Source organism: Tachypleus tridentatus, chromosome 12, assembly GCF_004210375.1.
Source record: "Tachypleus tridentatus isolate NWPU-2018 chromosome 12, ASM421037v1, whole genome shotgun sequence".
Classification (NCBI taxonomy): domain Eukaryota; kingdom Metazoa; phylum Arthropoda; class Merostomata; order Xiphosura; family Limulidae; genus Tachypleus; species Tachypleus tridentatus.
The window spans coordinates 131,765,823-131,779,620 of record NC_134836.1 but is presented as its reverse complement, the minus strand read 5'-3'; the positions used below and the strand labels follow the sequence as shown (position 1 = coordinate 131,779,620).

At 30.0% G+C, this 13,798-nt stretch overlaps 1 protein-coding gene and 1 pseudogene across 1 annotated transcript in view; both read right to left on the bottom strand.

Moving 5' to 3' along the window:
- Window positions 1-1,798: 1,798 nt before the first annotated feature.
- Window positions 1,799-3,021, bottom strand: LOC143235797 (uncharacterized; annotated as a pseudogene).
- An 8-nt stretch (window positions 3,022-3,029) lies between these two features.
- Window positions 3,030-13,798, bottom strand: part of LOC143235796 (uncharacterized) — a gene marked incomplete at its 3' end in the record, with an annotated part of 35,409 nt that continues 24,640 nt past the window's right edge. The window contains exons 6-9 of the mRNA XM_076473995.1: window positions 12,066-12,187; window positions 9,656-9,768; window positions 4,684-4,864; window positions 3,030-3,685 (exon numbers count right to left, since the gene is read on the bottom strand). Coding sequence (XP_076330110.1) covers window positions 3,030-3,685; window positions 4,684-4,864; window positions 9,656-9,768; window positions 12,066-12,187 — 1,072 coding nt within the window. The remainder of the gene's footprint in view (window positions 3,686-4,683; window positions 4,865-9,655; window positions 9,769-12,065; window positions 12,188-13,798) is intronic.

Genomic DNA, 13,798 nt, shown 5'->3' with positions numbered 1-13,798 from the left:
TGAAAGATTGCAAAGATGATCTAATTTTTCATGAAAGAAGTTTCTTATCTGCAAACCTGTATTGAGATGACACTACATCTTGTTGTCAGATTTTTTGCAGGTGCCATTGGAGACAATTTCAACATATTGTCAAGAATGTTTACAAGTTTAAGGTTGTCATACCTCTTCATGACTTTCCAATGTATGCATTCAAATGTAATTACAAATTACATGCCAAATAGTACAGTCAGATCAAGGCATACGAAAACAAGTACTGGGGCCAGTTCAGGAATACATGTGCCTGGAGATGTGCAGACTAGATCTAGGCCTATGTATCTAGAGAATGCCAATGTATGCGAGGCTTTTACATGTATGAAGATACTGAAAACAGAAATTCCTTGTATTCTGGAAACTGTTACTTGGCATAGCTCATATAAATCTAATCAAAATGCTAAGTCACTGTTCTTATCCACGTTCACTTCAAAGCATGCAAACGTGGAAGAATCAGAAAAAGGTATTTGACAAGGTTTAGAGTGGCACCATACATACAGGAAAAGCTGATTTCATAGAAACAAGCACACAACTTTGCATTAATGTTAAATAAAATTCTAGAGAAAACTAGAGAATCCAAACGACTTTCAAATTTGTTACTGGATAACACATGAAGCAGGTGAATTATTACAGTTGAGAAGAACAGAAAAACTCTTTTATGTAGCAACAAAATTTCTTCAATTGAATGGAGAAAAATTTACTGGAAAAGCTGACAATGGTACAGGAAGCAAAATGATTTACCTGCTAAAACTGTGAAACATTTGAGTGATAAAATTTTGGAAAATTTGAGTACAGTATTTCACTGCATGTACTTGTGTTTAACACATTTTCTTCTTGGTTTTTATGACTTTTGAAATTTTACTAACTTTGTAGAAAAATTAAAGAAAAATTCAACATACTAAATAAGTGAAATATCAGTGATGTGATTTTCATTAATATTTATCTTGTAGTATTATGTGGTCAAATAAATATCATACACATATGTTTTCAGGACTTAAAGATAGTGAGCTGAAAGTGATAGGAACCCTGTAAAATCACTTCACTTGATTTTACCATAATGCAGTAGAAACTGAGCTTTCCCTTGATGAAACTGTTATCTCCATGTGCTGATTAAACATTTTAAAACAATAAACTTGTTAGGTGAAGTAGATGAGAAATGTAGAATTTATTAATAAGTAATACCACCTACACTGTTCTATCTACCATCTTTTTCAGCCTACATTTGAGTATATTATGTAAAGTAGATGAAAGGTACAATCTATTAATAGTTAAACGTTTGTGCATGGTTCTATCTACCATATTTAAAATGTTGAGTTTTGTTCTTGATTAGAATACACCTCAAGTAGGTGATGAAAGGATAAGTTATTAGTAAGAACTTCTTGAGGGTTCTACCTACTTTATTTTTTATCATGAATTTAGTTCCTGATAAGTACATGAAGCAACCTGGTGAAAAGTAACAATTAAAACTATCAATTGGATTGCAGGGTTAAATTACCTGTAGTGGGCATAGCAAATGGATAAAAGAATCTTTCTTTTGTCATTTAGTGTTACGTTAAATTATATATTATAAAGTTACAAATTAGGCTTTGTGTATGCTGTGTCAACAACAGTTATCAAAACCCAATTTGTAGTACTGTAAGCCTTCCTGCTTAACTGCTGAGATATGTAGGCTACAAAAATGTAACATTTGTTCCCAGGGTGTATTCTTTAATTTTTTTTTAATTTAATGTTTCTTCTAAAGTATTTTTCACTAAACTGAACAACTGTACAGTTTTAAAAGAGAATGTATTCTTTAATATTTCTTCTAGTAATTACTTAATACAAAATTATTTCCACATGCGTTTTTTGATGTGATTTTAAATAATTATTTCTACTAAAGTGTTTTCCACACACAGCACAACTGTATGGTTTCTCATCAGCGTGTAAGCTTTGATGCTTTTTTAAATGTGAATTTCTTCCAAACTGTTTATCACAAATTGCACATATGTAAGGTTTCTCCCCAGTATGTGTTCTTATATGACTCTTTAATTCACTATTTGATATAAATAGTTTTCCACAAAGTTCACAACTGTATGGTTTCTCTCCTGTGTGTGTTCTGTGATGTCTTTTTAATTCTGATGTTCTAGCAAACTGTTTTCCACAAAATTCACAACTGTATGGTTTCTCTCCAGTATGTATTATTTGATGATTTTCTACTTGACTCTTTGAACCAAAGTGTTTTCCACATACTGTACAATTGTAAGGTTTTTCCCCAGTGTGCATTCTTAAATGACTTTTCAAATCACCATTTGATACAAACTGTTTTCCACAAATTTCACAACTGCATGGTTTCTCTCAGTGTGTGTTCTATGATGTCTTTTTAATTCTGAGGTTCTAGCAAATTGTCTATCACAAATTCCACAACTGTAAGGTTTCTCACCAGTGTGGGTTCTTTGATGTACTTTTAAATCTGAATTTCTTACAAAATGCTTTTCACAAATTACACAGTTGTAAGGTTTCTCCCAGTATGTTTTTTTTGATGATTTCTCAAGGCAGAGTTTGATCCATATTGTTTTTACAAACTGTACAACTATAAGGTTTCTCCCAGTGTGTGTCCTCAGATGATTTCTCAATGAGTCCTTTGATATAAAATTTTTTCACATACTGCACAACTATAAGGTTTCTCTCCAGTATGTATTCTTTGATGATTTTTTAAGATAGTACTTCCTGAAAAATGTTTACCACACACTGTACAATGGTAAGGTTTCTCACCAGTGTGTGTTCTTAGATGACTTTTTAGTTCACAGTTAATTCTAAATTGTTTTCCACAAACTATACAACTGTAAGGTTTTTCATCCATGTGTATCACTTGATGTGATTTTAAGATACTCTTTGTACTAAAGTGTTTTCCACACACTAAACAACTGTATGGTTTTTCCCCTGTGTGCATTCTTTGATGTATTTTTAAATAACTCCTTGTTACAAAATTTTTTCACAAACTGTACAGCTGTATGGTTTCTCCCAGTATGTGATCTCTGATGCACTCTTAAGTCACTATTTGTTCTAAATTGCTTTTCACATAATGAACAACTGTAAGGTTTCTCACCAGTGTGTATTCTGTGATGTTCTTTTAAATCTCTATTTCTTCTAAATTGTTTTCCACAAACTGTACAATTGTGTGGTTTTTCTCCTGTATGTATTATTTCATGTTCTTTCAATTCACCTTTTGTTCTAAATTGTTTAGCACAAACTATACAACTGTATGGTTTCTCCCCAGTGTGTATTCTCTGATGTGATTTTAAGTTACTGCTTGATCCAAATTGTTTTCTACAAACTGCACAACTGTAAAGTTTCTTCCCAGCATGATTTCTACCATACTGTTGTAAGGTACCGCTTCTCTCAAAATGTTTTCCATAAAATGCACAATGGCATTGTTTCTCATGAGATTCTATCTTCTCGTTTTGTGTCAGGTTATGCAATGTTACAACTTCTGTTTTACTGATAAAGCAACTGAATGTTTTGCTATAACATTGAGGTATATTAAATTTGTTTAAGTGATTTCCTTTTAAAGTTGTTTCCTCACATAAATCATTGTTTGGTTTTGGGAAGTTCATAACTTTTGTAATGTAATTTTCTTGTTTAATACCATGATAACTTTCACAGCAGTTCTTCATATCTGAAATAGATTTAAAGGATGGTTGATGAGAGTTGGGATGTTTGATGAACTTCTAGATATATATTTAATGTTCTCATATGATTGATACCAATCTGAAAATATTAAAGCTAAAAAACTGATTATGATACAGTTTGCATTCATTCACACTGTAGAGAAACCTTTATACCTGAATCAGAATAGAATTAGAAACAAACTGTAGGTAATAATCCATTGTCAAGAGGTTTTTAGTAGATAAAGTAAGTTCACCTGTAGAAATATGATAAACAGAGTCACAACAGTCAATGCATTTTTAACTAGCATCTTTAAATATTAACTTTTAGAAATATTTTCTGACATGTACCAACTGATTACTATCAAATCTTCTAATAACGATTTGTCTACTTAAACACATTAATATTAATACTTTACACATGTCGTTCAAAAGTTCTATACACAATTTGTAAATTAATATTAATAGATGCTCAGGTGTAGGCAACACTAAAATACTTATCAACATATTACATTTCTTTTTTATGAAGTTGAGCTATAATCCCTTTGATGCAAAGCTATTTGATTACCATCTTTCACATAATTCAAATCTCAGAATCTTCAAGGACAGCAGTATTCCCAAGTCACATTTATGTAAATAATTGATAGAAATATACATTCTGTATACATTGAAACTAATCTATAATATGGGTTTTAACCATCAGTCAGAGACTTTATACATGAAGAACCATGACGATAGAGACTGGTCAATTGTAGTTTCTTTTTTTTTTTATTTTAGAGAATTACTTTACTCCTTATTCAAATTAAATGTTTTGTTGGCATTTTATCACTTCAAAACCTGTCACACAAAGAATATTCAGTTAGAATGAACAAAAGATATTACATTTAAATCTATACACTTCAAATTAATCATGTTTCACTTGGTTTAATAACTTTTGAAAATTACCAATAACTTAACCATTTGTTTACGAAATATCAATGCACTTGGAGATTTAGATATTTGTACTTACCAGGTGTACTGTCTAACACAGATACAATTTCTTCTTGAAATTCAGTTTTTGTTTTGACGTTCATATTATTATAACAATTTGAACTATTCAAATCATCATCATTACTGTCACTGAACTTTGAAATAATATCACCTTCTAAAAGGTCAGCAGCCTGTTCTGTTTTCTCATTGACAAATATGTTCTGAAATCAAATAACATGTAAAAGGTTAATCACAGATAATGTTATCATGATAGTCTTTGGACAATCAATTTAAAACATGAATATATAAAACTAATATACCTTATGCTTCAAACTTAAGACAAGAAACAGTGTGTCAGGTGTCCAAAGCAATATGGATGAAACACTGTGTGTCATAGACAGGAGTGATGGATTAACTATTTACCAACTCCTGTAGATTGGTAAACCAAACTATAACATATTTTCAGTGGATGTACTTTACTGTACCTGAGCTTAACATATCCAATTCCATGAGAATTCATTAAGAAATTAATGATAATATATTTTCCTTTTCTTCTAAAATAAAATAAATTATTTTATCGAAAACCATAATTAGCTTTATTAGATTTTTTTAAAATTTGGTACACTGACATACATTTGCAGTCTGCAGACAGATGTTAAACTTGATTTAAATATACCCCACATTCACAAAGTTATTTAATAAAAGCCACTAAATTTTTACCAAAATGTTTTGTGAGTTTTCAGCTTATAGTTTTTATAACAGCTTCAACTAAGAGTACAAGAGCACTGTTTTTACATTTTAGTTTGTTGGATTAAAAGCACCTGATATAGAGCAGAAAAACTATGGTGGAAACCATATGTAGAAACGTAAGTATTTGTTAGGCCAAGCAATGTAGATTAACAGTTTCAGGCTAAGGTTTTCAAAAGAATAATATAGTGGACAGTTATTATTCAATGCCAACTTTTAAGCAAAGATTTCCTAAACTTTATGTAACTTACCTGATTAAAAAACATCATGTAAAATTAGTTTTGGTAATTAATGAAGACAATGTTGTATCATACAGCTACATTAAGTACATGTTGATGATAACATGAAACTATAGTATGTATATCTTCAAAATATTTGCCAGTATTTCAGTAAACAATAAATGACTTTCACATAAAAAAGTCATATTTTCCAGAAGTATTTTAAATAAACTAAACAAAACAAAAATCACTTATTTGTGAATATCCTGTGTACTAGTTTTGAATTGTCTATATGAAAAGTGATTTTTGCGTTACAATAAAAAATCTTTTCTACATCCCCAAATTCATTTCTGTAATCTCTTAAACCTCCCAAATACATTTGAGGATTTTATTTTCATCTAATTATCTAAAATAGTTTTAAGCTTATAACAGTATACATCTATTTATAATTACATTTTATTGCCCTCTGAACCATGTCAAACTACAACTACTGCCTTAATAAGTTGTCACTGGTGGAACACATAGCTCATGTTACTATATCAAATTATCTTATCCCCAAGTTGCTCATGTGTAGGCTTCATGAAACATTCTTATTATTTTATTTATTTTACATAATCTGACATTAACTAGCCATAAGAAATCCCTATTTCATTTTAGTTAATTATATAATAATAGATAAACATGAAAAACAAGAAATAAAATATGTACACGTTGTTTTTTGTTTTTTTTCAGTCAACCATTGATGAAGCTTAATCCTAACTTTGTGTACTAATGGCAGTAGTGCCCTAAATAATTTTTTTATGCTAATGGAATGGTAGTAGTGCACCAAATAATTATTTAATTAAATAATGCTCCAAAAAAGTAAAATAATAACATGTAGGAAGCAGGTAATTTCCTCTAATTATGATAATGTTTCTGTTTTTTAGTATGCAACAAAAGCCATTACAAATACATCCATGTGAGTCTTTTATCTTTGTCATGGGAATGAAGCTTCCACTGAAAGAACAATTGTCAGTTCTCTGTTCTGTACACAATGTCATATAATATGTGAAATTATAGGTGAAAATCCTTGGCTTTCTATTGGTTATAATGATACAGAATTAAACTTCTGAGACAACTACTGAATCCTGAGAGAAATGATGCAACTGGTGGGTGTGGTAAATAGTATCTAATTTTCAACTGATAGCTCTGTAACCAAACAAAACTGAAGGCCATACAAATTATGGTTTGTTTGGAAAATAACAAATTTACAGTGAACACTTTGCATTTAATTTCATAGTTATTGAAGGAGTGGAAGATAAAATAAGGAAGAGGAGATACAAAGAAAAAATATGTCACACTGGAGGAAATTCAGAATATTATAAAAATATTGTCTTACAACATAAAGAACTTTAATGTAAGTACTAATACAATATATATTATTAGCTAATATTTTAGGCTACACTAATTAGTATAACATAAAAACTGTAATATAATTAAAATGTTTAATGTAAGACACTGAAACCTGGTGACACGTCCTTCATGTTGGTATTGTTGCCAAGAAAGTTCAATGCAGTAATTATAATCTGATTAGTTTTTCTAAGTGTCCAAAAACTGGAGGCAAACTGTCTGATAAAATCACAAAAAATTAAAAAACAACTTTGGGTACAATTTCACACTGTCAATATTATGGATGATTTCACATAACTTTCAATCATTATGGCTGATTTAAAACCAATTTGATGCAAATGCATTTTATAACTTACAAAAGGTACAACACAAAATTCTACACAATCACATCACAAACAAAACTACAGCTCATTTGATGCAGAATTCTATTGATTCAAATTTGGTACATGTTATAGTTTATTTGAAACATGGTTCTACATATTCATAGTATAGTCAATATTATAACTGATATGACTACAGATTTACATGATATAATCATTGCTTATTTGACATGGGACTGTACACATTCATCTTCAGTTCTAAGAATTGTTTAAACAGAATCACATCAATAAACTATCTTAACTATTGTTAAGAGTTCTTATCACACAGTTTGAAAGCCAGAAAGATTGATTATAATAGTCACAGAACAATGTTTGCATTGTGTGTGTTATTACTATGTACCCTTAAGTGCAATATTTGATTAAATAAAAATTTAGTATATCTGTATCATTAGTGTAAAAAAAAAGTAATCTTAAATTCCATTGAGAGAGAAAAACAAGACACAAACAAATATGATGATTCTTCTTTTTCATGTATATTCTCTGCTTAGTATTTCGAGAGTAGCTAAAATTGAGCCATTCACAATGGTAACTTGTGATGAACACTCTCCATGTGTTTGATAACTTGCAAGATGAAATTATTCATTTCGTAAGGTTTAGAGGTCAATAAAAAAAAATAATTAGATAGACTAGCTGATTACCTATGATGTCAGTGCTCACTTGAGGTGCCTGCAAATGATAGGGATGACAGTGCATAGCAGCTATGAGTGATTTGCAGCCTTTTATAGTAATCTATGTTGAATTGTTTTTTCTTTTTTTTGTCCAAATACAAAAGCATGCCAACTATTCTGAACATCAAATCTGCATGTGACCTCTTCACTTTCATTTGCTTCACTACACACACCAAATTCAACTGTCCAATTTTTTTCTGTACACTTGAATGGAAAAAATAAAGTTCTCTATGACTGGAAACAGAGGCAAAATGGGAAAATCATGACCTCTATTGCAAATCTACATGCACACAGGAAAAACATTTTGTAAAATTAAGAGTTGCACATCCCGTAATAAAAATGTTTTTCCAGTATTCCAGTAAAAAACAAGAGTTTCATTGTTGTTTGACAATTACAAACTATAAACTATTCAGGATATACAAATTTCCTGTTACAATATGCAGCCAATCTGGTATGAGAAAGGTAGTCTGAATTTATTTTATATTTTTTCATGGTGGTAACATGGTCACTTACATGGATCAAGTCCTTATAAAGTTAAGGTAAAGAAAGTAACAAATGGAATACAGTATTTTGATTTTAAAAAAGGTGATATTTATTTGAAAAAAAGTATTTTCAAATTTCATATGAAAATCACAAGCCACTAAGAGCAGTAAACACTCTGATTCCATGTATAGATATGTATTGACAAAAAAATTTCATAAAAGTACTCAATTAAAAATATCAACTTTGTGTACAAAAGTCTTGTAATATTTACTAAAAGACTAGCATATATTATGAGGGTACACTAAAATTGAAAGTCATAGAATGGAAACTATGATGGTTATTGTGAGGTCAAAAAGTCACTGGAACTGACCAAGCTTATCACAAGAGAGACAAAAGAAAAAAAACTCATCAACCAACCATAAGCAGACCATTCAAACAGACCTGCAACAAGTTGAATCATAGGTGTGATAAGCAAAATATGTAATATCTTCCCCAGACAACAGTCTGCTACCTTATGCAGCAGAAGAAAGAAATGAGTAACCAAACTATTTCATTCCAAGACATAGTGATCAAGACACTAGATGTAGTGCCTGCAGAGTTTTGTGGAACTGAACTGTTTTTAAAAGGTGCTGGTAAATCATCACTCTATTATAGTAGAAGCTCTGTCGTATTACTATATGGTGAAGTCAGACTGATCATCACGATGTAAGGACTGAATTGATGTGGTGGTGTTCCGGATCTAATTTAATACAACATGCTAAATCACTACAAGTACCAGGGCTGATTCAACACAGAATAATAGAAATTTATACTCAGAAGAAGAATCTAGTATTTTATATTATTTTCTACACACACAATGAGATTTGCTTAAGTAATTAATATAAAGGTAACAGAACGTTCCATGGAAACATTAAAAATTAAACATTTGTGACCTGACAATATCACTGTTACAAAAAGATCTGTAAGCAATTTATTTATAACAGTGTAACAAACCAGTAGTGAAGTTCCTAAGCTTGTAACTACAATCATGTAATGAAGAATTAGTCTCAAGAGAATGTCCAAAAGACACATTACAACATATATTCTCTTCAATAACAGAACTGTAAATGTTCAGATCTACAACTTACCTTGGTTGTTTCTATTCTTCCATCATAGTTATCTTCTTTCTCCTCTTTTATCATATCAAACTTCAAACTGGTATGTATAGATCTTTCTTCTAAATAATTAGCTTTTCCTGTAGCTAGAAATACAAACAATACAGACTTCTCTATAACAAGACACAATATAGCTTATGCATTGATAAATTATAATAGAAATCTATACAATATAATTAACTGACCTAGCCTCTTATGTAGTTCCCTACATTATATTCTGCTCCATGGAAAACTATCAACATACAGTTAAGAGCAGGTTACTAAAATATTCCTGAAGTTCCATGAACATAGTTAGTTAAAGTCCCAAAATCATGGCTAAGCAGATAGTCCAGGTCAGAGACAAAAGTATTTTCTGAAGAAAAGGTAGAAAAAAGATCTCACTGGGAAGGAATAATTATTTAGTATAGACTACATGCACTTTTGGAGTTGAAATGTGCACCATCCAAAACTGATAAGCAACCAAGCACCCAAGTCAACAGACTCACATGAAGAAGCAAAAAGAACAAGATAGTTTTCAGAATGTAAGGTAATTTGAATGGAAACATTTAATAAGAAAGTAAAAGAGTGTAAAAATTATACAGTATCCCTTCCCAATTAGAACTATGAGAAAAACCACAGAAGGGTTGATTTGACATTTTTAACATCTCAACCTGCTAAGCCTATTGAAAAATAAACCACTATCTATCCACCTCCAAAATTATTCACTCTGTTATGGAGTACCAGCAAAGAGGGTGGAATAAAGCATAGAATAACTGTAGAGGTACTGGCTTACTTCATACATAAATAAAGCTGTCTGAACACAGAACCTAATACGATAAGATAGATTATGCAGATTTTGTTTCAAGTAGTAAACCTCTTCTTCAAAACAGAAGAACCCAAGTTCGTAGAACCAACAGAAGTGATAATAATTAAGTAACAGTGTGGAAATTTCATGTGGCTGAACGAAAACTCACAAAAAAAAAATCAATAAAATTTGAAAAAATAACAACAGGAAAGAACTGAGTTATTTATTTAGTTAATTATGGAAAATATTAAATAAAAACAATTAAAACTGAACACATTTTCATGCTAGAATACTAAATGCCAAAGTGAAACTTGAGCTCAAAAGTGTGGGGGAACCAACTGCACCTGGAGGGTGTATCTCACTTTTACTGGTGAACAGTTATTGCATGTTTATTTGCATGATGCAGTTCAATTGCACTGTATGTGAACATGGTAGGGTGCGTTGGAATGTGAAGGATAGTGGTGAAAATAATCTGTGTATATTGGAAGAAGCACTGAACAAGAAAAGCTATTATATGAGAGAAGTCAGGTATTGTGTCAAAAATTTCATTTATTAGTTATGATTTGATCCAATGCTTATACATAAACAACAATAATGTAATTTAATTACATTTTGAATGTAATTCTTTAGAAAGTTGTAACATGTTCAATTTTACATAATGGTGAAAAAAAGGGTTACTACCTAACTGATCCCTTGACAACAAAAAGCTTATAGTGGAGTGTATGTGTAGAAAACTTGGAATTTAGTAACCAAGTGCCAGAAAAGGAAACAAGATAAAATGAAGTAGATCTTCTGAAGTTTGCTTAAAGGACCATCACAACAAACCATACAGGGAATTAATTAAAATACATGCATTAACTAAGTTACTGTATTTGTGTTTAAATCTACATCCAGTGTTTCTTATTTCTTACTGATTGTTGCTTTACATAACAATGATGCATGTAACAGATCCCTTTTAAATCAACTGTTTGATCAAAATATGTAGATCAATGAGTGACAATAATGCATTTCTGAATTTCCTTCGTCAGACAAGGAATACAATATCAATTAAAGGAGAAACTTCCAATATAGCTAATGACTTCTGTATAAAGTGGATAACTGGAAAACTTGGAAAAAGTATGATACTACTAGTACACTGCACCAAGAACATTTACAATTTAAAGTTATATCACAATGAATGAACAAAAAAAGTAAAGCAGTATAATTCTGTCTACAGACAACTTGTACATAAAAATTATAGATAAAAGAATCTAACACTGAAGAAATCACACACGGAATCACTACTAACAATGCGAAATCAGATAATCCTTTATCCCACTAGTATTTACTTCACACTTTGAAAGTCCTTAGGTTAACCTCACTCACAGGTGACACAGAATAATATTAAGAAAGTGTCAATATATTCAAATTTATCTAATCAAAGACTAAAATAACCATGAGAATGAAAGAATTTGATTGGTATACACCTCTGGAACATGAAATAATATCACCTTTAACAAATGATTAAACATTTTGGAATGCCGTTAGATTAAAACAGATAAATTTTACACAATTTTTTGCTGTTAAGAACACATATAAACTCTAAACATATTTCCTTACAAACTGTTGTTGGGAAAGTTTCAAGTTCATTTTTCTCCAACTTCACATGCAACAAAGCATCCTGTTCCTCTTCAGAAAACAGTTCAACCTTCATATTTGATACTTCCATTATTATATTGAGGCTTCACTACAGAAAAACAAATTGAGATTTAGATGTTTCATCCTTAAACATATTAAACATTTTTGAATAATTACACATCTCTAATTTTATATAATTTTGATAAATTTTATATAAAATTAAGTTTCATGAGTTCTACATCTTTATGCCAAAATTTCAAATACTTCAAACTGGTATGTAATGACTGGAAGGTAGCTTTTAATCTTCATACAAATTGTTATTAGATATACATAGTAAAAACTTTTCTTTTATTCAGAATATTTCACCAGGTTTACCTGGCATTATCGAAGGATATTCAAGAACCAGGTACACCAGAAGAAACATTGAGAATAATATAAACAATAGTTTTAGTACGTACAACAAATGCAAACTTTTGTGAATTTTAAAAATACTGTTATTTCTGATACTTAATTCAAGTATTTAATCTATTGAGTAAATATATACATATATTCAAAACTACACTCAGACATGACAATACTAGAACTACTGAAACATCTTGAAACCAATTAGTGCTTGAACTGTTGATCATTTCTATCATTCCTTAATTCATGACTGAATTTCTATTACAAGATGATTACACAAATACAAACCCAACATCAGAAGCTTCTTAAAATATTAAAATATATCAGAAAGAAAACCAGACATTTTTGAAAACCTGATTGTTCATAATAAATTTAAAAACCACTTCATACATTTTAACAAAAGCCATTATACCCTGCTAACAAAAATCTACTCACTTCATCTATGGAAACAACCTTAAACAACTTAGAGACAACATGAAAGTAAACAATATGAAAGTTGTTAAATGTTTTAATGATGAATATAAACATTATATTCAATCACAACTTTTTTTATATTTAACATGTATTTGACCTCTTTGTTTCAAATGAATGAGAGTTGTTTGACACACATATTCTTGATTACTAACTTGTAAACACAATCTTTCAGAAATCTGTACTTGTTTGGACTATACCTTAATAATTTATCTAAATTTCAGTAATTTTAAAATGAATACATAAAAAACTGTAAAAATACATCATAAAGCAACTTATCAACTGCAGATCATAACAAAGTTGTATATTGTTTCATACTATTTGCAAATCTTACCAAATACTAATTTTAAAGGTTATGAAATTTGATATTTAGTGGAATAAATGAATACCAATATTTCAGAATGACCACTGATTTGTTCAAATATCTTCTATAAAGTTAAAATGTTCATCATTTGGTTAGAATTCATAAAAATCATTTTGAGAATTTCATGTACATTAACTTTGTATTTTCAAAAGGACAAAATTTTTTATTACATGAACAGTTTGTTGACGATGGGTTGTTTGTTCTCTGCTCACAAGTATCAAAAACCCTTAGATGTTTCGACACTTTGAAGCCTGTATGGCCATTTACTATTCATTAACTTTAAGGTTAACGCAAAACTTATTATGACAACTATTAATGTTGGACTTCAACATTTTCTAGTTTTAATTTTTATAAGTTATAGTCAACAACAACCAATATCAACATGATAACCATTAAACCTTCACTTTGACATGGTTTAAATGCCGATACTACGACGATAGTAGGCGAATATAGCTTTGACAAAATATGGAAACTCTAT